Source organism: Lygodium microphyllum, chromosome 14, assembly GCF_053477565.2.
Source record: "Lygodium microphyllum isolate KBCC chromosome 14, Lygodium_microphyllum_v1.1.10, whole genome shotgun sequence".
Classification (NCBI taxonomy): Eukaryota; Viridiplantae; Streptophyta; class Polypodiopsida; order Schizaeales; family Lygodiaceae; genus Lygodium; species Lygodium microphyllum.
The window spans coordinates 102,103,033-102,129,588 of NC_141148.1; the positions used below are offsets into that span (position 1 = coordinate 102,103,033).

At 39.5% G+C, this 26,556-nt stretch overlaps 1 protein-coding gene across 2 annotated transcripts in view; it reads left to right on the forward strand.

Annotated features, from left to right (window-relative positions):
* Positions 1 to 26,556, forward strand: part of EMB3129 (GTP-binding family protein) — a 66,791-nt gene that overhangs the window by 5,531 nt on the left and 34,704 nt on the right. Inside the window, exons 4-5 of one of the 2 annotated variants that reach the window (XM_087693178.1) lie at positions 25,203 to 25,346; positions 25,437 to 25,511. In XM_087693178.1, the coding sequence (XP_087549304.1) occupies positions 25,203 to 25,346; positions 25,437 to 25,511 (219 nt within the window). Of the gene's footprint in view, positions 1 to 25,202; positions 25,347 to 25,424; positions 25,512 to 26,556 lie in introns of both variants that reach the window. The other variant, XM_087693177.1, reaches the window with a different exon arrangement.

Here is a 26,556-nt window from a genome sequence, read left to right on the forward strand (position 1 = left end):
GCTAAAAGGCTACAAATTCCATTGGATCTATTGGGAACACCAATTGGATCAGGTTTGGCATTTGAAGGACTTACAACCAATTCTACTTCTATCCAGGGGAAGTTGAATCTTAAAATTGGGGATTACCGTGACCAAGAATCTTTTCTACTTGCACCCATTGGTAACTGTGATGTTATCTTAGGTATGCCTTGGCATTACAAGATTAGACGTCTTCCTGATTTTGTTAAGAAAACCCTTGCATTTCAATTCAAGGGTCAGAACATAGTATACATTGCTGATGCTGGAGATTGGCCCATGCCAATGGTTAGTCATGTTAGCATTTCTAAAGAAATGAAGAAAGCTATTTCTGCGTACATGATTTTTGTAAGAGAGTCAAAAGAAGCTAATGATTCAAGGGCACTTGATGCCTCTAATGAATACACAATACGAACTAATGCTTCTAAGTCTCAGACTTTAAAAGAACCTCTCTCTTTAATTGATCAAGCCAGACATGGTTTTGTTAAACAATATGAAGATTGTTTTGGTGATTCACTCCCAGGAGAGTTACCTCCTAAGTGCCCGGAAGATCACACAATTAATCTTATTTTAAGCAGTTCACCACCTAACCAACTGCCTTACCAAGTAAGTGCAAGTCAACAAGAGGAGATCCTAAAACAAGTAAGCGAACTGTTGGAAAAAGGGTTAGTTCAACCTAGCTCTTCTCCATAGTGCTCTTTTATCTTACTTGTTCGTTCTTTCTGTATGTGCATAGACTACAGATCTTTGAACAATATCACGATCAAGAATCGTTTTTCTATCCCAAGGATAGATGATATCTTGGATAAGTTGCAAGGGGCTAGTATCTTTAGTCGCATTGATCTCAAGAGCGGCTATCACCAAATATAGATAGCACCTAAAGATGTTCATAAGATAGCTTTTCGTACAACGTTTGGACTATATGAGTTCTTAGTCATGCCATTTGGTTTGACTAATGTACTCGCCACATTCAATTGAATGATGGAGAGAATTTTCAGACCTTACTCAAAGTTCACAGGTGTCTTCTTTAATGACATTCTAATATTTTCACGGTTTGAAGAAGAGCATAGAAAACATCTATCTATTGTTTTTCAAGAGCTTCGCAAGCATAGACTACAGGTCAATGCTAAGAAGAGTGAATTTTTTTTTCTGAAATTCATTATTTGGGCCATATTGTTTCTCACAATTTGGTGAGAATGGATCTTGAGAAGATTCGAGCCATTGTTGAATGGCCTACATCTACTTCTGCACATGAAGTTAGAAGTTTCTTGGGCCTATGTTCATAGTACAGGAGGTTCATGTGAGATTTTGCATATGTTGCATCTCCTCTACAAACATGATCTTACTAAGAAGCGAATGCCGTTTCGCTGGGGATCAAGGTAACTACAAGCCTTTGAAAGAATTAAGTTTCTTATGACTCAAGAACCGGTTCTCATAGTTTCGGATCTTCAAAAACCTTTTAAAGTTCACTACGATGTTTCTGGGGATTGCATTGAAGCTGTGCTTAACCAATAGCATCATGCAGTAGCATTTGAGAGCCGACATCTCAAGGATCATGAGCTACATGCTCTAGTATATGAGAAGGAGCTTATGGCGGTGGTACATGCTCTTTAAGTATAGAAACACTATTTACTTGGTGCAGATTTTGTTATTAAAACAGATCACCAAAGTTTAAGATACTTCCTTACTCAGAAGAAGCTCTCAGAGAAATAGATGCATTGGATAAATTTCTTATCTATGTTTCACTTTCAAATTCTTCACACATTTGGAACTAAGGATGTGGTAGCAGAAGCTCTATCACGGCGACCTCGAGTGAATGCAATCACAACTGTTTACCAAAACGAGTTCATGGATTTACCCAAAATGTATGCAATTGATTCCGACTTCTCAACCATATGGGATTAGCTTAACTCAGGTTAGTTGATTAGACCTTACTCGATTCGAGATGGTTATTTGTATCATCATCAAGCAATTTGTGTAGCATTACCATTGCGACACAAGGTAATGGATGAAGCACATGCATCTCCATATGCTGGACATAGGGGTATTCTACCCACTACTTAAGCATTGGAAAGATATTTTTTTTGGCCCACTCTTAGAGCTGACATTGAAAGATATGTTTGCGAGTGCAAGATATCCCAAAAAGTAAAGTATGACATGCATAAACCACTTGGTCTACTGAAGCTATTACCTATTCCCAATGAGCCTTGGGAAAGTATAGCCATGGACTTTATCATGGAGCTTCCTCGCACACAAGCAGACAACGATGCAATCTGGACTATCGTTGATAGATTTAGTAAGCACACTTTATACCTGTGCGAAAGACAATCAAAGCCGATCATATGGGTAAGCTATTCATTGCTCATATTTTCAAGCATCATGGCATGCCTAAGTTCATTATAAGTGATCGAGATCCCCGCATGACCAGCCTCTTTTGGCAAGTTCCCCTGAGAATCTCGGGATTTAGTAAGCACACTTTATACCTGTGCGAAAGACAATCAAAGCCGATCATATGGGTAAGCTATTCATTGCTCATATTTTCAAGCATCATGGCATGCCTAAGTTCATTATAAGTGATCGAGATCCCCGCATGACCAGCCTCTTTTGGCAAGTTCCCCTGAAAATCTCGGGATTTGGTTAAAGTTTTCATCCTCTTATCATTCTCAAATGGATGGGTAGAGTGAGTGCTAATTCTGTTGTTCTGGATCTTTTGAAATCCTATGTCTCTGATAATCAAAGAGAATGGGAAAAGTATTTACCTTTAGTAGAGTTTGCATACAATAACACGATGCACTCTAGTACTAGTAAGGCACCCTTTGAGATCATCTATGGTAAGTCTCATTTACCACCCATTCTTCTTACGAAGGATAAGATCTTTGCAGTAGATGAGTTTGTTAGAGACATTGATACAGCTTTCACTCAAGTAAAAGTTGCTATCGAAAGGACGCAAGAGAAGCATAAACGCAAAGCTGATAAGTATCAACGTAAGTTGGATCTCAAGTTGGGATAGTATGTTCTTCTTAAGTTTGAGAAGGCTTGCTTGAAGAAGGAGAAAGGTCAAAAGGGTAAAGTGGTTAAGCTTTCTAATCGCTATTATAGCCCTTTTAAGATCAGAGATAAGATAAATGCTGCGAATTATTGTTTGGATCTACCAAGTCATTGGAACATTCGTAATGCTTTCCATATAAGTTTGCTACGTTCCTATATTGGAGAACCTCCAAATGGAACCAATCAAGGAAGATTTACTTGACATAGAAGAAACAAAAGAGTTCCTTGTGCGTGAAAGAATTTTATACCATCAGGATAATACTTTAAGATCAAGTAATGTATTATAGAAGTATCTGGTTAAGTTTAAGAATTATTCCCCATTGGATGCTCAGTTTATGACTGAGAGAGAACTACAAGACTTTCCAGATCTTCTTAAGGACTATGTATCCCCTCTATAGTCGAGGTCAACTGTTTAGAAGCCAGAGGGATGTCACTAAATTGATTGCTTATTACGCATTCTTTATTAAGTAAATTTATGTCAATAAAGTAATGACTCACTTTTCTTTAAGTGTTGATAATGATCTAGCATTGCCATGAGACCATTTAGAGACTAGTATTCCTAGTGCATCACTTAATGGGGTGATCAAAGCACTGTGATAGGGATATCTGGTAGAAGTAGTACAAGTTATGAAGGGGAAATGAAGTGTTTGCCAAGTGTAAGAGTGTACATAAGAACCAAGGAGTTATACATAAATGAAGATGGATTGAATTCTTAGCATTGTGTATATGTATTTATGTGTGCATTCGAGGACACCTAGGAATGTTTACTTGTGTGTAATGAGCATTGCATTCATTTGGGGTCATTCTCTCCCTTACAAGTTAAGGTTTAAGGCCTTTTCTCTCTTAATGAATTAATGAGAGAAGTAATTCTTTCACTAAGAAAGATGAGAGGGGTAATTCTCTCACTAAGAAAGATGAGAGATGTGATCCTCTAGAAGTAAGGAGAGAAGTGATTTTCTCTTTCTAAGGTCTAAGATGACACAAGCTTTTGTGTGGAAGTCAATCTTAAGGTTGAGGCCAAGGCAATCTAATGAACTCTCCTTATCTATGGCTCAAGGTGGTTGCATGGACCATAAGTTAAGAATAGAGTTTAAAGAGTTGATTTTCTTAAAATAGACATGGCGAATTCATTTTTAAAATATCTCGCGATAGAAAGCCAATCTCTAAAAATGGCCCATGAGGGTTATCAGAACGGTAAGATCTACAACTTTTGTGTTGGACGTTTTTTTCATCCAAGCAACTCACAGAGAGAGATTCTAAAATTAGTTCTGCAAAGTAGGTCCTGGAACAGCCACATCTTGCATGAAGATCAACCTTTCTAATCTTGGTACTCAAGTCTCTCTCCAAGAAGAGAAGCTCTTAGAGCCTATAAAAGGGAGGCTCTCCTTGGGTGTGGAGGAGGTGAAGGAAGCATCACTTTGCGTGCATGCAAGAGGAGGAGAGAAGGTGGTTTGAGTCTCACAAAGTGCTGTGGAAGCTGTGCTGAAATCAAGCACCAAGAGGAGAGCCCTACACATATTGTGTAGGAGAGAAGAGAAATCAGGAAGATCAAAGGAGCCAACTTCTGAGTTGTGCAAGTGCTCGCTGGTTATATACTGTGCAAGGATCTATGTAAGTTCAAGCTCGCACAACCCTCGAGTTGTGCAAGTGCTGCGGAAGCCCTGCTGAAATCAAGCTCCAAGAGGAGACCCCTTAGGAGAGAAGGGGAGACTCAAGAAGGATCAAAAGGTGTCAACTTCCAAGTTATGCAAGTGTTAGCCGGTTGTATACCGTACAAAGAAACATGAAGAATCTACAAGTTAAGAACTGGCTTATGTGTAACGAAGGAGCTTGCTCCTTGTCAATAATATAACTCCACCAGGGAGGGGGGGGGGGGGCTGGCCCATCTTCCAATCCCTAGTGTGTTGTCAATCTCTCTATCTCTCTCTCTTTCTCTCAACATCTTTCTTTTCTCTCATCTATTCTCTCTCTGCGCTAGCATAATATTCACCATATATCTTTTAAGTATATAAGAAGGTTGAGCATGTATCTCGGATCTTATAACATGAGCAACAAAAAGTAGATGGAAACATCCCAAAATTTGGTCGCTTGGCAGCGGGGCAATTGCTAACAAGGAAATGATGGTTGCCAGCTAGCTTGGTGAGAGCAGACAGTTGGGTGAGCTGATTTGCCTCAAGACACAACTCAATGGGGCGAAGACAAGGTGTCCGGTAGCAAGGAAGAAGATCCACAAACTCTAATTTCCTTGTTGTTAGGGGTGTGGACAGCAGCAGAGAGGTTGAGGAGAGAAGACAAGAATGATGGACGAATGAATGATAGCGTGTCAAATGAGGGGAGTTGGTGCCCTATTTATAGGCATAGGCAGTCTAGGATGGGGCCCTAGAATGTGGCCACCCAACGCTTTTTGGGATTGTTATAGTGAAACCTAAATGAATTAGTGTAGTTAATGAATGGGTTTCTCAATATCTCCTTTTAGGCCCAAAAAGGAGCCGTAATAGGTATGTGAGAGTGAGGAGAAGTCCACACTGTAATCCTAGTGTTCATGTCATGGGGATATGTATTTTAAATGCTTAGCTTTGGCATTATTGAGTTGTGCACATGCAAGGCTGTTCTTAATCAAGAGTAGTGGGATGATTTGGAACAAGAGTACTTAGTATTCTATTGCTATCTTGAGACAAAAGAAGGATGTATTGGGCTGATCAAGAGGGCTATTCTTGATCAAGGGCAAGGTAAAACAAGAAAATACGGGCTGAACTAGAGCAGGTTGTTTCATAGATAAGAACATGGATGTTCTTGAACAATAGAAACATATAGGATTGTCCATAAATACTTAGGCTTGTTCGAGTTCATGCAAGGAAATTTGAAAATTTTTGAATTCCTGCAAATCAGATGAGTTTGATGCATTATTTGTAGCTTGCATTCTCCAACCATGATCCATGTTAACTGGTCATCTTCCTTTTTGATAAAGGCTCCTTGTCATAATATTTATTTTTGACCCATGGTCACATGGCTCTTCAAGATCACCCACTTTGATTAAAGTCTTTGTAGTAGCTCTTGCACAATGATTTCTTGAATAGTGACTTTTAGGTATAACTCCAAATACTTCTTCATTGGATTGGACTTGTCTTACCCCTCAAGAAGTTTGGGTGGAATTTACTGCACTTGCAACATCCATCTTCTTTTGCATCCCTTGCATTTGTGTTTCCTTTATACCGTGTATTCCTTGTGCAAACATATCCTTTTCTCCTTGCAAATAGCATGAAATGGTTCCCCCAAAATTTGACGCTTCCTCTTGATAATATCTATGATTTCTTCATGAAACTCTCGTTTACTAATCCCAAGAATATCTCCCAAACTGAATTCCACCTTGCTGTTCAAAACTCCCAAGATTACTTCAAATTTGTGGCCAAATCAGTGTTAGATTGCAACTTATATTCTAGATTTTTGGCTTTGGCTTTGCTTTAGTCTTGTTTCTTCCACTTTGAGGTATCTTCCATGGACATCTCAGGTGGAGGACTTTCATGAAGCATACATTGTTCAAATTCATGTTTCTCACTTTCTTTGGCTACCATTTTTGAGGTCCTTTATTCAGATCATCCTATTTATGCTTCTCTTCAAAAACAACTTCATGGTTTTGACTTTTAGCAATGTAGGCATACACTAAAAGAGTCCATTGAACATAAGACAAAAGTTCATTCTTCTTGCTAGTCATGGCTTCACTTTTAGAATCTTTACTTCAGATATATTCAACTTGTAAACTATAAGTTGTAGCTTCTCAACAACAACAAAAACATGTCTTATAGACATATCTTCCATTCCTAAAATTGGTACCAAGTGGCAACCTTGTTTCTCACAAATGGATCTTACCGTCTTTAAAGAACATAAGATCCTTGCTCAATGCATCTTTGTCAGTATCACAATCTTTTCAGACACATTTCATGCTGTCACACCAAATACATTTATAAACAAACCCTTCTCGATTTTTAGGCCTTCATCCTGAAGATCGTTCTTTTTCTGCTAATTGTGCATCTTGCAAGTGCAAATCGTGTATTCATTTTCCTAATTTCTCTATCATGTCATTCTTATTTGGAGATGTGTAACAACCGATTGTTTACTCACTTGCTTTGTCTTATTTAGAATTGGAACGATTTTGGCAATAACCATCTTGTCTCTTCATCTTTGTCTTTTAGCAAGCATAGTAACTACTTCTACATCTTTCCAATCAATTTTAGCCCTTGCTTTGTACTTTCATCTTCCAAAAGCTCATGAAGACTTGATTGTAGTGAACAATCCGTTGCTTGAAGAAACAATACAAATTTTGCCATTTCGAGAGTCAGCTACTTTGTTTTTGACGATTGCACATATCTACGCACAAATTGCTATAACAATTTTGTCACGTTGCTAACCCCTTATTGGGCTTAGCAACCCATTTCTAGAAAGTTCTTTTTATCACCCGTCCATAAAATATTCATCCTTGAGTGCTTTTTAAAATCACCCGAGGTTGATCCCTGCCAACATGTCTTTTACACTAACTTGATCTTTGGGACTACATCTTGTATAAAATACTGACTCGTATGTTTTGTAGGAATTCCAATAAATTCCAATTTCTTTGCATAAACTCTCAAGTATTTAGATCATCTCACTCTTAAATCACTTCATCTCATGTACAACTAACTGGAGCCCATTTGCCATTGCTTCCTCTTATTCATACATTTCATATCTCTTATAATTCACCTTGGATCTTTTCGTTATACAAATGTTGCATTAGAATAAGTGTCTCCTATGATGTTCAACTCTCAATCTAGTTTTTTGATGTCAGGTTGACCAAAAAGATGTCAAGAGACTGGAAGTGTACAAGCAAAAAGATACCAGGTCTTAGATTGTTAAAGTTTAGCTTAGGAAGAGATAGATTTCATGATACGAAGAAGGGAAGAGAAGAGGGTTTAGAATCATAGTTGTAGACAAATACATTGAAAGTATGTCTATAATATTCTTGCGATTTAATGAAAAGTATGCATCTTACATGAATAAGCATATGTTTCAGCTTTGAAGGCTTAATGTAGAATAGATCCAAGGCTATGACCAACCTAATTGTTTATGGACAGCCCTAAGTGTTTATGGACAATCCTATATACTTCTATTATTCAAGAACAACCGTCTTCTTGTTTGTGAACAGCCTTGCTCTTGTCTAGCGTGTATTCTCTTGTTTTGCCTCTACTTGATCAAGAACAGTTCTCTTGATTAGTCCAAGACATCCTTCTTTTGTTTCTGGACAGCATTGGGATGTTGTTATATATCAGCCCACTACTCTTGAGTTATGCGGGAAATAGATGTGGGGTATGTTAAAAACAAGAGTGGGAAATTCTAGGGATATCATATATATCCTAATCTCCAAACCCAACCCCCCGCAACCCCCCCCCCCCCCCCCCCCCCCCCCCCCAAAAAAACAAACAAAACAAAAAAAAGGCTAGTTTGAAGTTACAAGTTTTGAAGATTTTAAAAAATGTATAATCTTTTTAGGCTTGTAGGGATAAAATTAGGGCCATGTATGGCTCAGCCCTTCGAGCTTAACCATACTCCAATCATACTTCTGTACCTGTTTGTGTATGCCATATGGAAACTATGAGAGTGTGCAATGAAAGAGAAACATGACCATGGGGAGAAGAGAGAGATAGCTAGAAAGAAGAGAATGAAGTGATAATTTGCATTAAATTTGAATGGATGGCTGAATACTATGTGGACTAATCAGCCCTTGCATGTAGCCTGAGGCATCAGTGAGGGCATTGGATCAGGCTGATAATGATGGCTGGATAGGAGGCTCAGATTGGTGGAGATGGAGTGTGTTGAACCTACAGAAGAAAGATGAATGAATTTGTCAAGTGGGGGGCTGGTTGTAAATAGCCAAAAAATGCCAGATTTGGCCAACCTGATCAGTGGATGAAGAACATGTAGCAGCTGGCTACATTTAATACTGGCTGACCAGTTGCTTGGCAAAATGAAAAAGCTAGCATAAACTCCAATGGATGCTGCCCACTATCTAGTGCAAAAATCAGGCTGCCTAGCCATTGAATAGACAGAGCTCCTCTGTCTCTATTAGACTCAACGAAGATCACATTTTGGAGATGACAGAGTGATAAAATCTAGGCTAACACTCCATAGATTTTGGAGTGTCTAAAGACCCAAAGAGGTCATGTGATGAAGCATAAAAGCTTGAGACAATACCTTTGTAAAGTGGTCTGTTGCATTGCCCTTCATGGGATAGTAGGCCATCACTAACTTGGAATCCATGATCCGCTCTGTACAAAATGGTATTGAATCTCTATGTGCTTCGTGTGAGCATGAAACATAGGGTTCTTTGCTAGAGCTAAGATCCTTCGGTTATCCACCCAAGTGTAGTGCACCTTGTTTGTGGGCAACCAATCTTTGCCAACAACTGGTAGAGCCACTTTTGAGCGCTTGGCATTCTACCTCCATAGAAGATGATGCCATGGTAGGCTGCTTCTTATTGCTCCATGAGATAGCTCGTGATCCAAGGAACAAAGCAAAACCTGTAGTGGAGCGTCTATACTCAACATCATTTGCCCAAGCTGAGTTACTCCATCTAGCAAGAGTGACCCCCTCTTCATACATGATCCTGTAAGATTGAATCCCTTGTAAATAGCGCAACACATGCAAGGCGACTCTTGAGTGAGCCTAAGTAGTAGTCTTCATAAAACAAGTTAGTAATGCCACCACAAGAGAAGTGTCCATCCTAGTATGGACAAGTAAAATCAAAGATCTTATAGGACATCTGTATCAAGTAGCATGTGGAAGGGAATCTCTAATAGTCACCATCTTGGAATCGGGGTCGATGGGGCTTGAATTGGGCTTACATTCGGCCATATTAAACTCAGAAAGAAGCTTGGAGATATACATATGCTGGAAAGTAAATATGCCTCGTGTTAGTTGATAAATCTCAAGACCAAGGAAAAAGTGTAGGATCCCAAGGGGTTTCCATGTGCTTTGTGAAGTTTCAGCATTGTCTCACCTATGAAAGAATGCAATTGGATGGAGGAGGGTGACTTGGTAGATCATCCTTAGTGATGCACTTTACCTTCATGTGTTTCAATTAGAATCGATTTTGGATGCTTTCAGGTCCAGCAGTGTATATAAGGTCCAAAGTATTGCTTGATGCTCAAGGGGGAGGTTGCATCTCCACTCCCCTCGTGATCGACATCTTGGTTATGTAGGGGATCTCGGATGTAGTTGGCTTGCATCAATTCAAGGTATTGTGCGTTGACAGTATTGCTTGGAAACACTATTGAGTGTTATAGTCACTCTAAGTTGGTAAGTAGATATGTATGGTGAAACTGGTTTATGACTCACATAAAGTGGTAGTTTCTTTAATTAACACTTGGTCTTTTCACACACACATACAAATAGAAACCTCACTCCCTCGCTCAACACCAGATTGGCCCCGAAGATCGGCGCCCCTCGGTATTTCTTTATCAATTAAAAGATGGAAAGTTACAAAAATGAAATGTTCCAAAATACATAACCTGTGAACAGTTGGTTTTTATCTTTTCGGAGTAAATTAGCTGCATAAGGACAATACAACATGACCAGAACAACATCCCTTTTAGGAAAGCATTTTTTGTGACCATAACTCAATGATTCATGTGCAGAATTGCAGTCTGCAGAACTCTGTATTTACTGTTCTTACTGTCCAGCCTATCTAGAATAGCATCCTTTTTACCCTAGCATCATTCCAATAGTAAAACAGTCCCACAAACAGCACTAAATTAGAGCTGGAAAACCCTATTCCTATGTGGCGTGGTCATCACTTTCTTTAGTTTCTGCATTGGAGAAGCCAACAGTTGCTCCTGAACCTGGACAGTGAGGCTCTTGTGTTAGTAGAAGTGCAAAGAAAACACAGAACTGCATCTTTGATGGAGTCAACCCATCATGCAAAGTATTTCCTCTAAGAATAGAGAGAGTTGACCAGAGGGAGCGAGCTCTACCTCCGTACATGAGTCAGAGACGAAGAAGTACTCTCCATAGCTGTTGAACTTGCAACAATTTGCTCTCAGCTCCTCAAAACTTCATTCTCAGATCTGCCTCTTATGCCTATTATGTTTTTTCAAAATGCTCTCTCTCTCTCTCTCTCTCTTTTGGGAACTTGTGCCACATGGCATACATGCAACAATTTTTCCGTTTAAACCTCCCGGTCTAAAATTCTCCATGATCAATGCAAAATTTGATCTCTGCACAGACCAGAGAATTAATCCTCATGCAAAAATGAAGATAATAACGTAAACAGATTCTGGGGTCCAAAAATAGTAACTCCCTAAATTTTAGGGATGGTGACCCCTGCATTCCTCAAGTTGTTTTGAGCAACTTTTATTATTACAACCACATCAAAAAGTGTAATGTGGCTCAGTTACGGTGACTTTTATTCCGTGAGCATTCTCACATATGCATCTTTTGTCTTGGTCAGGCTTATTGTCTTGCACCATCTCCAGTGGCTAAGTACACAGTCCCAAACTGCTGGTATTCTATTCTTCAGTGCCCATTCAATATGGAACCGGTCCTAAGGCTCAGACAAACCATTAGTCCAATTTGTCCCAATGACTGCCTCTTTTGGCCATGCAAAGATCTAGGCTTAATCCAAGAGAACTCTAGGGGTAAAAAGCAACAACAACTAAAGAAAAGAAAAGAAAAAAATATTTATATAAGTAAATAAGGAAAGCAATTGCAAATAGTATCATTACCTAGTGACATACCCTCCTCTTGAAAGAAGCAAGCGACCTTGATTGCATGCCACACATGCTAACGGATGACATAGGACGATAACAAGATTCTCCATGTTATTAGTGCCATCGCATGCATCACTTGCTAACAGATAGCACGAGGCGATGGTAGGAGTTTTTCCCTCTACCATTTGTGTCATTGCAAGTTCAAGTCCCATATAGGTGGAGAATCACATCCTGTATCCAACTATGATTACTAGGAGCCTTTCTAATATACATGTTTTCAGATGTAACACAGGGCGATAGCATGTATCCCCGAACTATTAGTGTTACAACATGTATAATCATTCAACTAAAGTGTAATAAATACAACTTCAAAGCATTGAGATTTCATTCAATGATACACATGTTAATGCTAAGTGTAAACCATACATTGTGCATTATTCAATGAGATATAGTATTCAACTGTATAATAGAGAATGTACATTGCTTCAAAAAGCATTCTAAGTCATTGTAGATTCCAATAAGAAAGCGTCTCGGTAAAGTTGCAATAATTGAGGCGAATTTGCTAATTCAGCCTCTTCCATCCATTTGGCATCCATTGGTGAATAGTTTTTGAACTTCACCAAAAATCTTATTATAACTCTACCTTTCACTTTCCTATCCTTATGTGCCAGGATCTGCTCAGGAACTAGAATCTCATCTAATTCCTCTACTTTAGGCTATTCCTCTTAAACCATATCTTTTGGCACTTTACCAATAAAAGGCCTCAATAGGCTCACATGGAATGCATTATGAATTTTCTGATTCTTTGGTAATTTCAGCCTATATGCCATGTCATTGATCTTCTCTGAGACTTGAAAAGGGCCATAGTAACGCATACTCAACTTTAGAAACAAACGTTCCTTGCCCTTGTGTTTTCTCGAACGTGCCTTTTTAAAATGCAATAAGACCTAATCATCCTTTTTGAAAAAGAGTTCTTGACGATGACTAGCAGCAGCTCTTTTCTATTTAGCTTGTGACTTTTCTAAGGCATACTCGACCTTTTTATATGCTTCTTTCCAATCTTTTACATAACGATCTGCTTAAAAAATTTAATCTTTTGTCTGCAAAATGGGAGGCAAATTCTTTCCACCTCTCACAATCTCAAAAGGTACTTTGCATGTAGGTGAGTGCATTGTATTATTGTATGCATACTCAACCAATGGCAAGTAGTGTTCCCAAGAAGTCTTATGATTTGAAACATAACACTTCAGTAGATCTAAAATAGTCGAATTTGCTTTTTTAGACTGTCCATCAGTTTGTGGATGGAAAGAAGATGAAAATTTCAGCGTAGTGCTCATGTTTTCAAACAATGCTTTCCAAAACAAGCTAGTCATTCTTGGGTCCCTATCAATGACAATTGACTGTGGCATTTCATGGTACTTGAAGATATTATGCATAAATATCTTTACCATGTGTTCTGACTTAACCTTTTTCCTTACAGGAATGAAATGTGCTTGTTTGCTGAATTTGCAAATGATAGTCCAGATTCCATTATTCCTTGAAGAAGTTCTTGGAAGATAAAAAATGAAATCCATGGCAATACTTTCCCATGGCCTTTTTGGAATAGGCAGTGGTTGCAATAACCCTGGTGCCTTCTGTCTATCAAATTTGACCTGCATACAAGGGAACAAGGGTGCCGTAGCATCAATACCACGATGTCCTGCATACGGTGGAGCATGACATTCTAATAAAACTTTTGGCCTTATCTGTTTTGTAACACAGTCTTCCATGCATCATGATAAAGCATTCTTTGAACACATAATGATCATGATGTTAGCCATTGATCAACTGTTCATAGATTTCAGAGAAATCTTCATCATCAGCATATTGCTCTTTCATATCATCCGATTCATAGTGATAAGAAATTGAAATAGCTAACACCTGTGGTTTGCGAGATAAAGCATCTGCAACTACATTCTTCTTGCCTTCCACATGCACTATTTGAAAATGAAACATAGATAGGAAATTTGCCCAACACATGTGTTTCTTTGACAATTTAGCCTGTGTGAGAAAGTATCTAAGTGTTTGATGATCTGTTTGCACTACAAAATCAGCACCAAACGAATAGTGCTTCCAACTAGAAAGTGCATGGATCACAGCTAATAACTCTTTCTCATAAATTTGGTAAGTCCTTTCAATGACAGAAAGTACTCTACTCTCGTATGCCACAACTCAGCTATTCTGCATTAATACAACACCAATGCTTTTTCCACATGCATCACACTGCACTACGAATGGCTTAGACAGATCTGGCAAAATAAGTACTGGATCTGTAGTCCTTTTCCCCTTCAAACATCTAAATGCTGATTTCTCTTTGTCAGTCCATTGCCATTTGACATCCTTCTTTTCAAGTGCATGTAAAAGAGAAGAAATCCTTGCAAAGTGTCTTACAAATCTTCCGTAGTAAGAGCATAGGCCAAGGAAACCACAGACATCATGAACTGTTTTCAAGTCTGGCCAAGAGACAATTGCTTCTATCTTTGTAGGATCCATCTTCACACCATCTTTAGAAATTATATGCCCAAGGAAGTGAATCTCTTCCAAAAAGAATTCACTCTTTTTGCCATTAATGAGCAATCTGTTATGCTTAAGCTCATTAAAGACTGTAACTAAGTGTTTTCTATGCTTCTTTTCATTCTTTGAAAAGATAATCATATCATCAAAGAATGTGCCAACGAAACTTCGATAAGGGCAGAAAATTCTATCCATCATCTTGTTAAATGTAGGAGGAGCATTGGTCAATCCAAATGGCATGACTAAAAATTCATAGAGACCAAATGCCGTTCTAAAAGCAGTCTTATGGATATCCTTTGGCCTGATTCTGATATGATGGTACCCACTTTTCAAATGTATCATGCTAAACATTCTTGCTCTTTGTAATCGATCAAGAATGTCATCTATCCTTGGAATCGGAAATCTATTTTTGATCGTGTTCTTATTCAAGGCTCTGTAGTCAATACACATTCGCCAAGAGCCGTCCTTTTTTTGAACTAGCAACATAGGTGAAAAAAACGGGAAACTATTGGGCTAAATTAGTCCCTTCTCTAGAAGCTCATTAACTTGTATCATAATCTCTTTCTGCTGCGTTGCACTGACCTTGTATGGTGGGTGGCCTCTTGTGCGGACTAGTCCTTGGATAAGATCTATGGTATGATCTTCAAGCCTCTTAGGGGGTAACTCTCCTGGTAAAGAATCTGAGAAACAGTCACCGAATTTATCCAAGAAAGCCCTTCTACTTTCATCTACTATAGACACATGACTGTCAAAAGATGAAAGTAGACCATGTCAAAAGATGACGTACTAGCGAGACAGTAGGGTTTGTGGGGAGGAACACGGAGTGAACTTGGCAAACACGGAAAAGAGAAGAGAAGAGAGAAGAAACTCTGATGAATGGAATGATAAAGTTCTGAATTATGGAGTGAATGTGATACAAGGGAACAAGGGTGCCGTAGCACAAGGAAGATGATGAAGACAACCATGAACCACGAACCGCAATGTCCTCTTGAAGGGGTGTGAGGGTAGTGGAGAGGCTGGAGAGAAGAGGTGACAGACTGAATAAATTAGCCGTAAGAAATGAATTGAAGAGTGGCCTACAAATAGGCACAGTCAGTCTAGGATGGCGCTCCTTTTTGGGTCTGCAGACCCTAAACGCAAAACGCAAAAACGCAAAAAACGCAACCTGCGGGTGAAGGGTTTCTCAACACCCCCTCTCAGGTCCAAAAAGGGGAACAAGAGAATAGTAAGGTGGAGATGCAATGCTACATGTTGAAGAATGCTCATGCAGCAGGTACCACTTGGAGAGTGTCCCTCGTGGGAAAATTGTTCACTTGCCCAAGCACCCTAGTACAAAGATGATGAAAACATGCAATGCATAGGAGGAATGTCGGACTTTGTGTGGTTCCGAGAACCATAAGGATATGCCTCTACGCGATCTTGGAAGGTGGCTTCATGCTGATCAAGGGACGAATGCAAGAAGAAGATGAAGATGTAGAGGATCCCTAAGATCCAAGATTTTCACCAGAAAGGGAACCTGCAGTAAAGACTAGTAGACAGAGTGAATTGGAGAATCCGAAACACAACCTCGGGTGAGAAGCCACTAGCTCCGTGCATCCATGTTGGAGTGTTAGAAGGTCACATCCACTATGTGAGAATGATATGGAAGTATAATCCCTAAGGTACTATGTACCTCATTCATTGACATGTGTTCATATGGGAAAAAAACCCTTCTCCAGCTAGAAGTAAAAAGTTCCCATGGGTAAGGTAGCATTCACACCAGAACTTGGAGGAACACGATAAGTGTAACACAAGTCATCCACGTATATGATCACCAAAGCACACATGTTGCCCTGAATCTTGTAATAAAGGTTGGGGTCATGATCAGAACGATAGAAGTTACCCTGTAGAGAGAACCCATCAATCGCCTAGTACCAAGCCGTAGGAGCTTGCTTTAGGTCATAAAGGACCTTCTGTAACCTATAGACTATTGAGCCAAAAATCCATTACAAACTCTTTAAAGTAGCCCCAAAACATGTAAGTTACCAAAATTTTCATTTAAGAAGATGCGGTCCTAGAGAGTTTTTGTGTCCTATAATCAAAACCCTAATTTAGAAGGATTCTTTTTGCATTCATAAATAGACGGGCTGCCCACCATTCAGCCCATCCTTGTTTTGTAGTTTACACGAGCCCACACACTCTAGCGTGCAGCTTGCTTCCATGTGTTGTCCAGCCATCATGGATTGCAACCACATCATCTTCAATGTGCCCTTTGCTATAGGCAACAGCTTCGAAGAGAGTGTCTCTATTGCATACGAGAGAGAGAGAGAGAGAGAGAGAGAGAGAGAGAGAGAGAGAGAGAGAGAGAGAGAGAGAGAGAGAGAGAATGAATGAAATGAAATGATATATTAACATCTACAAAAGGCCAAAATGACCTATGAGACCATGAGTTATAATCATGTGTATGATGGTACAATTGTTTGGGCAAAATATGTAGCACAAGTAGAATAAGAAAGGAAACTAACTATGGCTATGTGTAAAACATAGAGCTCTATCTAGTAACAATGAGCTCCAAGATGGTACAATCTCATGTGGGTTTGGAGGGTCTAGCTCTAGCCCGAGCAATAATCTCCTGTATCCGCCTATGATGATTTCCTTTTTCTTGCCTTTGCTTCCTTGGACTAAGAAATCCCTATTGGAATTGGTCCAACCTATTAGATTCATGTTATGGAAGAAGAAAGGTAATCGCCTGGGTTAGGTGTGGATTTCATGGCAGCACGTGACTACTCCTAAAAGGATAGGGGGAGTAGCTCTATTGGATGTTAATTTTCATATAGGTGCTTTGAGGTTAGCTTTTTTGCAGGCTCGTTGTCTACAGTCTCATCCCTGGACAGATATAGCAAAATGCTTTATAGAAAAGACTGGCATTTCTCATGGCAACACGGTTATTTATTCTTCTTGGTGGCACGTGCTGAACTCCACAAGATCTATTAAGGTCTCTTAGTCTTTTCTCCTTTTTCATATAATTGCATCTTGGCAGGCGATGTAACGTTTTTCGGTTTGGCGCCCCTTGGATTCTCGCAAGGAGGAGAATTCTCTCCCAGGCGAAGTACTAGCCTCTTCCAAGTTGTTGGATTGGCTTGACAAAGATTTGCAGAGAGAGAAGTTTAATCGCATGACTCGGTTGGGGTTGTAGTCAGTCCAGCATGGTATCGTTCCAAGACAAGCCCGTCTTTATTCATTTCGGCGCATTTGCCAGCACTTTCGGGTGCCTAGAGGGTATCATATTATTTGGTCGGTCATATAGGACAAAGTTACGAGCTACTATCCTTTGCCTACATTATAGTTTTTGTCTCCCTGGCGTGATTGGATGTTTGTGATTCTTGATGATTTCGAGAAAAGGTTGGCCAATCAGACATATCATCAGATGGCAGAGGCCAAGAGATTGGTCATGGACAAGGCAAATAAAGTATGGTGCATTCGGAAGAGCAAAAACAAGTGGCAGGACATATTCATCCAGCTTTGGAAATCTAAGGTTCCGTATCAGGGAAAAGTGCTTATGTGGAGGCTACTTATTGGGGCTCTTCCTACTGGGAATGTGCTGCGTGCTCGTAAGATCTCTGCTAGGCGATGCATCTTCTGTACTACATGTGATGAGATAGTGCTTCATCTTTTTGTCTCTTGCCATGTTGCAAAATAGATTTGGAGTTTTGTTTTCCGTGTCCGGTCCTCGTTGACTTGTCACTGGATTTTAGCTTGTTCGTGGATTTTGGGGAAGATGACCTCCATGACCTCTTTGAGTTCAGATTATTCCTGCCTTTTCCATTTCCTCAGATGGACAGCCTTGTGGCATATTTGGTGTACTCGGAATGCCTTCATTTTTGATTCAGTATCTGGGATTCATGGTCAGGTGGCCCGAATCTGGGGTTTAGTGTTGTGGCAAATCACCTCTATGGTGTCTGTTGACTTGGTTCTTCTTGATATTGCTACTCCTTGGTTGGACACTGTTTGCTCCACACCAGTTGTGCTTTCAGCGTGATATTTCTGTGTTAGGGTCAGTGTAGATTTTCCTTCGTGACTGTTTTTTTCCGCTTTTTTCTAAGCTGACTTTATGGTCTGATATAAAATATTTACTACTTAATTTAATTATCTTCACGAGAGAGAGAGAGAGAGAGAGAGAGAGAGAGAGAGAGAGAGAGAGAGAGAGAGAGATCCATGGCTGTAGTTTGTTGATGGTGGCATTGAATCAAGCAGGGGAGTTGGCGCCAGTTGTGGTTTGAGCAATTGTAGTTTGAATGGGGAGGTGGGGAGACAAAAGTGAAGTCACCCAAATAGTTCTGGAATAGACAGGGGCCTCAATGTGGTGATACACGTGGCTTTCCTCATGGCGACTGTGGGACTGTGTGGTGGGATGGGCTTCTACTTTCCAATTGTTGGGAGAGATATGTAAGTTTTCCCTAATCACGATCTTCTTGTCGTAATAATTTTGCATTTGGTTTCAGTTTGAAATTTTTGTTTTAAGACAAAGATAGCACCTTAAGTTGCCCCCCCCCTCTCCCAAAAAAATAAAATAAAAAAAAATCTAGTTTTGCATTAAATGTAGTGTTTGTCAATTTTGTAGACTGTCTTTGTTATGATTTGCTCTCCTCTTTTGCATTCCTTGATCTCCAAATCATTCTCTCTTTATCTCTCCAAAACTTTCTTTTTCATTTCAATACCATGACTTCTCATAGGGTGTCTCCTTCTGATACACTTGTTTCTACTAAACCTCAACACATGGAGAATGACCAAGTCCGGCTTCTCTCGAATCTGAACACATGTATGGGCAGCATCGCGAAGCTTCTTCTTCCTTCAAATTTGATGGAGATTCATCGCTTGTGGCGATCTCCAAGTTCGTGTCAAGGAAATGCAATGGTAGTTGATTGAGGTGCACACTCCCCATTTTTTGTTTGTGCTCTAGCCATGAGGATGTTGCCTCTTTAGTTCTAATAGGATCCCTTCAAAGGAAAAACGAATGTGATGAGACAAATATCAATTCATGGCCGTCCAAATGGATGGCATATTTTGATTTGTATCTATTCGATGACTCTTAGCACATCAGACATATACAAATCATGTTATTGGGAAAGGCATATACTTGGTGGGTGGAGCTACGCCCCAAGCTAGTGACATTGGTGTGAGCCTATCTTATTTTGTCAGTCTGTCATCTCTTGGTTGTGAGCCCTAGTTAGAGTTTGATGGGGACATTTGGAGCTCTAATTGTGTTTTCTTCGAGTTTAGTGTGGTTTGCTAGTGTTTGCCAAACAATGATTTTGCTAAGCATGTTGCGATCAAGCTACTTGGTTGACTTCCACCGTCTCATGGATCCTTAGACCATAATGTTGCTTGATAGCCATCTTCTCTCTCTCAGAAATCTTATAGGTTTAGCTTGGAAGAGGAAGATGAGATAGCTACGCAACTTTAAGAATACTAGCTAAGGGTTTAATTGAGTCGAGTAAATCCCCACGGGTGCGCCTATGTTCTTATTGCTAACAAGAAGGATGGAATGATGCATTTCTGTGTCGATTACAAAGGTCTCAATAAGGTGATCATAAAAAATAAGTATCCATCACCTAGGATGGATGACCTTATAGATCAACTTTGTGGTGCGTGATATTTCAACAAAATGGATTTGAGATCCGGTTATTATCAGATATGACTAACTTCGAAGGATGTCCCGAAAATTACATTTTAAATGTGGTATAAACATTATCAATTTTTGATCCTACTTTTTGGATTGAGCAATGCTCCTGTTACTTTTCGGTAGATGATGGATTACTTCGTCCGTACTCGAAAAGTGGATAGTTGTTTTTCTCAACAACATTCTTATTTATAGTAAGTTATTGAAGGAGAATACAAAACATTTGCATGTTGTCTTACGACTTTTAAGATGAGAGAAATTGTTTGCAAAACTATCCAAGTGCAAATTTTTTTTTTTGCACAGAGGTGTTATATCTTGGGGATATCATTTCAATTGATGGCATTTAGATTGAACTTGAAAAGGTTCAAGTAGTGTTTGACTAGCCTATTCTGGAGAGTATAAGGTAAGTAAAATCTTTTTTAGGTTTTATTGGGTTTTTTGAAAGTTCATAAAAGACTATGCTCATATTGTTGAACCCTTAACCATGTTTGCTTAAGAGTATCTAAAGCAAAAAGAAACATGTTAGTTTGGCGATTATTTGGATTAGTGAGCTCGATCAATGTTTCCAAAGATTAAAATGGCTTACTTCCATTGATGTTACAGATTATCGATCCAATAAAATTTTCAGGCTCATACAGATGCGAGTGATTATGCTTTAGGTGCTGTCCTTGATTAAGATGGTTGATCTATCACATTTGAGAGCCATAAGCTCAGCCCATCTACTATCATTCCTAGTATGTTGTATCTTCCCCTAGTGCGGAGTGCCATGGAACTGGTACTCATCTAGGATAGGGGTAATATTACACGTCTTACAAGTACAAGAGTTGAAGAATTCAGGATCAAGAGTTCAAATACATAGTTTGTAATTCTTACAAACTTGGAGCAAAGAAATTATTGATGTAGTGAAAGGGTGATAATCATTTTTAAAGAGCTTGTAAAATTTTCAAGAATACTATAATGTAACTACGCTTTGAGACATCCAAATATGCTATACCATCCAAGTGAAGGAATTATTGACGGGCATCCATGCACTTAAAGTATGACATTATTATTTGTATGATACCTAGTTTATTGTTTGGATGAACCACCATTCATTAAAATACCTTTGTGATCAGCCTGATCTCTTTGGTTACAAGGCAAGATAGGCGAAGCTTATGTAAGAGTTTGACTTTGAAATCCACTATAGGAAGGACGCAACTGATATAGTTGTCGATACTCTCAGTCGAATTTATGAAGGTAATGTCTTATTGTTTTCCAAAATCTCGATTGATTTCTATCTTTCTCTCAAAGGGTGTTGCTAAAACGATCTTCACTTTGGTCAGATTTGGTAACTAGTTCAAGAGGTATCTAGTAGCCCGGGAAGCTTTGGCCGTCTGGACGCCTCAAAGGTGGCTATTGAGAGAAGGATGGTGGAAAAAAGTATTCAATTCGCAATGGATTACTTTTTAAACAAGGCAAAGTGTGTATGCTTGATGATTAGGATATTTGCAAGAAATTTTTATACGAGTGTCACAATGAGCCGAGCATTGGATATTGTGACATACATTGGACTTTGGTCTTGGTCTAAGGCAACTTGCTACTTTTATTGACCGCATATTAGGATTCCTACAAAGATGACCGTAAAAAGCCATGAGTTGGTTGGTCTCTTTATCGAACATCTTTATAGAATTTATGGTTACTTGATGAAATAGTCAGTGAACGAGATCCTAAGTTCACTGGCCATTCTTGGCAAACAGTTTTTCAAAAACTAAAAACTCAATTGTTCATGTTATCCTTAGAACATCTTGAAACTAATGGACAAACCAAAAGGACAAATCAAACCATGGAGGATATACTGTATGTATATGTCTCCTATAGGCAACCTAATTGGGAGTGTTATCTTTCTCAGATTGAGTTTGCTTATAACAGTGCTAAGCCTTCAGCTATTGGTTATAGCCCGTTGCTTACGAGCTGAAACCACCGATTATCATTGAGATCAAGGGGGTGAAAATGCAGTCCGTAGTAGTTGAATTTTTGCATGATTTGTAAAGATGTTGATGATTGCTAGGAAATCATTAAAACAACACGGGCTCATGCCATGTTATATGCTAACCAACAGCATACTTCTTGAGAGCTCTAGGAGGGCATATGGTTTTATCTTAAAGTTCCAAAGGACTTTGATGCAATGACTATGAGCAAGTGCTATAAGTTGTCTTTGAGATATTTTGGTCCTTTTTAGATTACCAAGAAGATAAGTAGCATATCGTATGAGTTGGATTTACCTTTGGAAATTCGAGTTCAACTTGTGTTCTGCATGAGCCTTTTAAAAGAATGATTGTGAGAAAGTGAACTGATTGTTTTGATTGAGAAAGACTTGTGGCTTGAGGATACGACTCGTTATGTTCCTCTTGAACGCGGATTTCATCTTGATGTTAGGACTAAATGATCTCGTCGGACCATTTATCCCAAGTATTTGGTCAAGTGGAAAAACTGCTAGGAGGCGGAGGCTACTTGAGAGTAGGTACATTCTCGTTTTCCTCACTTTATCCTTGATGATATTGCTAAAACAACAATCATTCATAAGGGGGATGTGTTATGTCCTTGGATATTTGGATGGGCGCTAGTAGCATTGGTCACAATGGTCATGAAGTGACTTAGTGTGAATGCACTAAGGGCACTTTAGAGTTAGGGCAGCCAAGTCCTATTTATAGGACTTGAGGCCCTAGTGTGCACATTGATCGTGTGATCACCACCCTTAGACTCTTGGCCTATTGGCCAATGCATCCATACATCGGGATGGTGTGGGTTGGTGGTATGGGACACCAACTCTTGGGATGTGGTCGTGACACTTGGAGTGTTGCTAGTTCCCAGGCTCTGGGGTGAGCCTGTTTGGATCTATGAGTCTGATGACTAGTCTCTTTTATTGTATGGCTTGTGTTGTGTCTATGAGTCTGATTAATTACTGACTGCATGGGTCACAGTGCAGATTTGAATAATTGGGGCTGTTTGAACCTTTAGTGCAAAACTTTCAAGAACTATTAAATTTGGGTAGGAGACCAAAGTTTGAGCCAGGACACCAATTTGATAGTTTAAAGATTAGATTATACTTTTTTGTGTGCAAGAACATGGGAAAAGCTGAAAATGTCAGGTTGCAGCTTTTGCATTGATTATGTACCAGCTTTCAGCAGTCATGGCAGTTGGAGAAAGAGGGCGACCTCTTTTCTAGTAATCCTTGCAAGGGGAGTAGCAGTTATGGATGTTTTGCATGCCTTGCTGGTGTATGCTCTCTCTTCTCTTGCAGTTTTGTTGCGAAGGATTGGCTGTATTCTATGGTTTTTGTGCAAAGAACAGGACTGGACACCTGTTAGCAGAGTATTTGTCAGCTCATGTGTGAGTTTGAGCTTGATCTGGGCTGGGCATTTTTATTAGGTATTTTGGGTATTTTTCTGGTGTGGCATTTTATGCCAGTGGAGCATTTTATGCACCAGTCGGCCAGCTTTAATGCTGTCCGACCAGCATTATTGCTCCCCACTTTTTCAGTCTATATATACTCAGTGGCTCCTCCTCGATCATCATCATCTTCACCATCTGCAGACTCTGTGGAGAGAGGAGCCAGTGCCAGTGCCCACGCAGCCAGTGACTCACTGTTGTATGCGACTGTCTCGTGTTCAGATATATGGATTCCATTTCCCGTGCATACATCAGAGTTCTCATCTGTATCGTGTTCTTTTCTTTTCTCTTTTTGTCTTGTGTTTCAGAAGTTTATTTCAGCACATGTTTATGCTTCCACCGCTGCTCCACTTCTGACATGGACACCATCATGCAAGGCAGAGTGTTTGGCACTATGGACAGCCTGAAGCTTCTCTGTTTAGTGTAGACTTGCTGCCTTGGGGTTGCATGTAGGCCGTTTGCAGCACTTTATCTAGAGGGAATAGGGTTTGTTGTAGGCAGTAGTCTTGGTCTGTGTGTAAGTGCTTTTGGAGGAAAATTATGCAGAAATTAAAGCTTTCATGGCAGATTTGGTCAGTTCTGGGGATTCTCAATCATAGTTGGTGAGAGCAACTTGTGATTTAGTGAGCTTGCAAGGATGGACTAATTAGAGAAGAGTAGGTACAAGAACAAGTTTCTCACTCCTGGTAGCTGAAACTTGGGGTTTCATAGCAGAATTGGCTACTTTGCACTCAGTTTGTATGACTTTGTAATCATAAAGAAAAACTGCAAGGGGCACCGAGTTTTGGGACCAGTTTGCATCTATTGTCTTTGAGCAGGAGCATTTCAGATCCCTCTGTGTGAAGTGATTTATTGGTGAATTTGTGATGAAGTTAAGTGCTTCTACAAGTTAAGTTAATTACTGTGCTTTGCAAGTGTGAAGGCTGGTTTTATCTCTAGGCTCCTATCTTGATCCTCCCTCCTTGTAGCTCGACAAATTTATGGTGATTTTGAATCTTGATGCTCTGCTCCATGAACTGAGAAGGCAACTAGAGCGGAAACTTCTGTAAGTACCTAGATACCCACAACCATTGCATGATAATTTCAAGCTGACAATCCATGGTTTTTTGATTTTGAAATGCAAATGGATGCGGAGGGAGCACCTTTTAGTTACCAGGACATGAAACTCTAGCTGAGAAGATTGATTGTTTGCCAATAGGGGAATTTATTGCCTCAGTCGTTTCGAAGCATGATATCCCACATTACTATGTGATGTGGATGGTTTGAATCTGAAGAAAACCATTTTGCTGCTCAAGTCATCACAGAACGTAGCCAATGATGTTTACCACTATGTCAACTCGAAAACAGTATAAAATCTAGCCCTTGATATGAGTCATGGTGTTGTATTTTATGATAGAATGTAGATTCGTTTTGTCAAAATAAAGGGAAAACTGTGGATGTGTACTCAATTATGTTATATAAGTGCTCTTTTTGCCTTAAAGGGAATTGGGAGATAGGTTATCTCTTCCTGATTTACATATTCTAGGGTAGTCTTGAAAGATGTGAACGTACTTGATTAGGTGCTGCACGAGTAGCCTATCTATATTTACATGTTCCTAAACTTTTGTGGCTATGGTCATTAGTTCTTGCTTTACATATATCAGGGCAGTTATTTGAAATGCTTCTTCAGCATGCAGGGTGCTACCAATTAAACAAGCAGGCTTCTATAAATGTCTTATTTTCATTTTCCCATCTCATTTCTGCTCTTGTTTCTTGTTGTGTAGATTGATACATGGATTGGAGAGAAAAAGAAGGTGGTGGTGATGAATAAAGCAGACATGATTTCAGCTCTTGAAAAAAATGCTTGGGCAAACTACTATGCATTCAACGGCACAACTGTTCTTTTCACAGATGGGAGGCGAGGCACTGTAAGTTGATTGATAAAAGCTTACAAAATTGAAACTCATACCTAGAGCTTTCTTGCACATGACAATCTTGTTGTATAGGGGACGCTGAAGCTTGCGAGAGCAGCAAAGTCTGTTGCCAAAGCAGTGAATGAAAAACGTCGATCAAAGGGCCTTCTTCCCCGTGCGGTAAGGGAGCATTATTTAGGAGAAATATTTGGGAGTTTTCTTTTAGATGTGCATCCTTCACTTATTGATGTTAATGATTCTGCACCTTTATGTGTTTCCCTGTCGATGTTGATGCTTCTATACGTTTGTGATTTCCCAATGTTTGTGATATATTTTTGGTGGCATTGAACTCCTTGGTAGCAACACTCACCTTGTTACTTAACTTAATCAGCATTTTGGGTTGCCCAAAAAAAATTGTATGAGCACTGTGTGCACATGTATGTATGACTTTGAGAGTTTTTGGATGATATTTTGAGGGTTCTAGTCCTTTTCAAAAGCTTCCTTGGAAACCTTCATGTCAGTTGTGTGTCTTGACAAAAGTCATATGAGTATTAAATATAATAGGGTGAAAGGAAATAAGAGAGATTCTTTGGTTGGGGATGGATATATATATATGGTGATGAAGGAGAGGGCTTAGAGAAAGTAGAAAATTGAGAAAGGGTGAGAGAAATTCACATAAGCTCACTTGAAAGGGACAAGTTGTTACGCGAGTGGTGATCGAGAGCAAGCCTCACTTACAACCCGATAACGAGATGATAAGGAGTGCCGGTTGGCGTAATTGACTTTGTCAGATGCACAACATAACACAAAAATTTAAATATTTTGATAGATACCACACGAACCACACACGAAAAATAAAACAATAAACAACGCCTGTTGTAGCTCAAGACAATTCAAACCCAAATTCGGGTAGAGCATCACAACACCACAACACAACAAAAAAAACCAACAATTTGAAAATAAACAAAGTGAAATATATTCTCGTATCTTGAGCTGACACTCGGTGCCTTGACATCCAACAACTCCGACTTTCAAATTCGCATGACAAGAGCTCACTCTAGCATGCGATCCTCCTCTCGCCTCTCTCACAAAATACAATTGTACAAGAGGAAAGGTCCTTAACTCTCAATTCTCATCTCCTTATATAGTTTTCTATCCACGCTCACACACATTAGGCTTTTTGCTTTGCTACTGCTTTTCACTATTTTCGTTTTTTTTGCCCTAT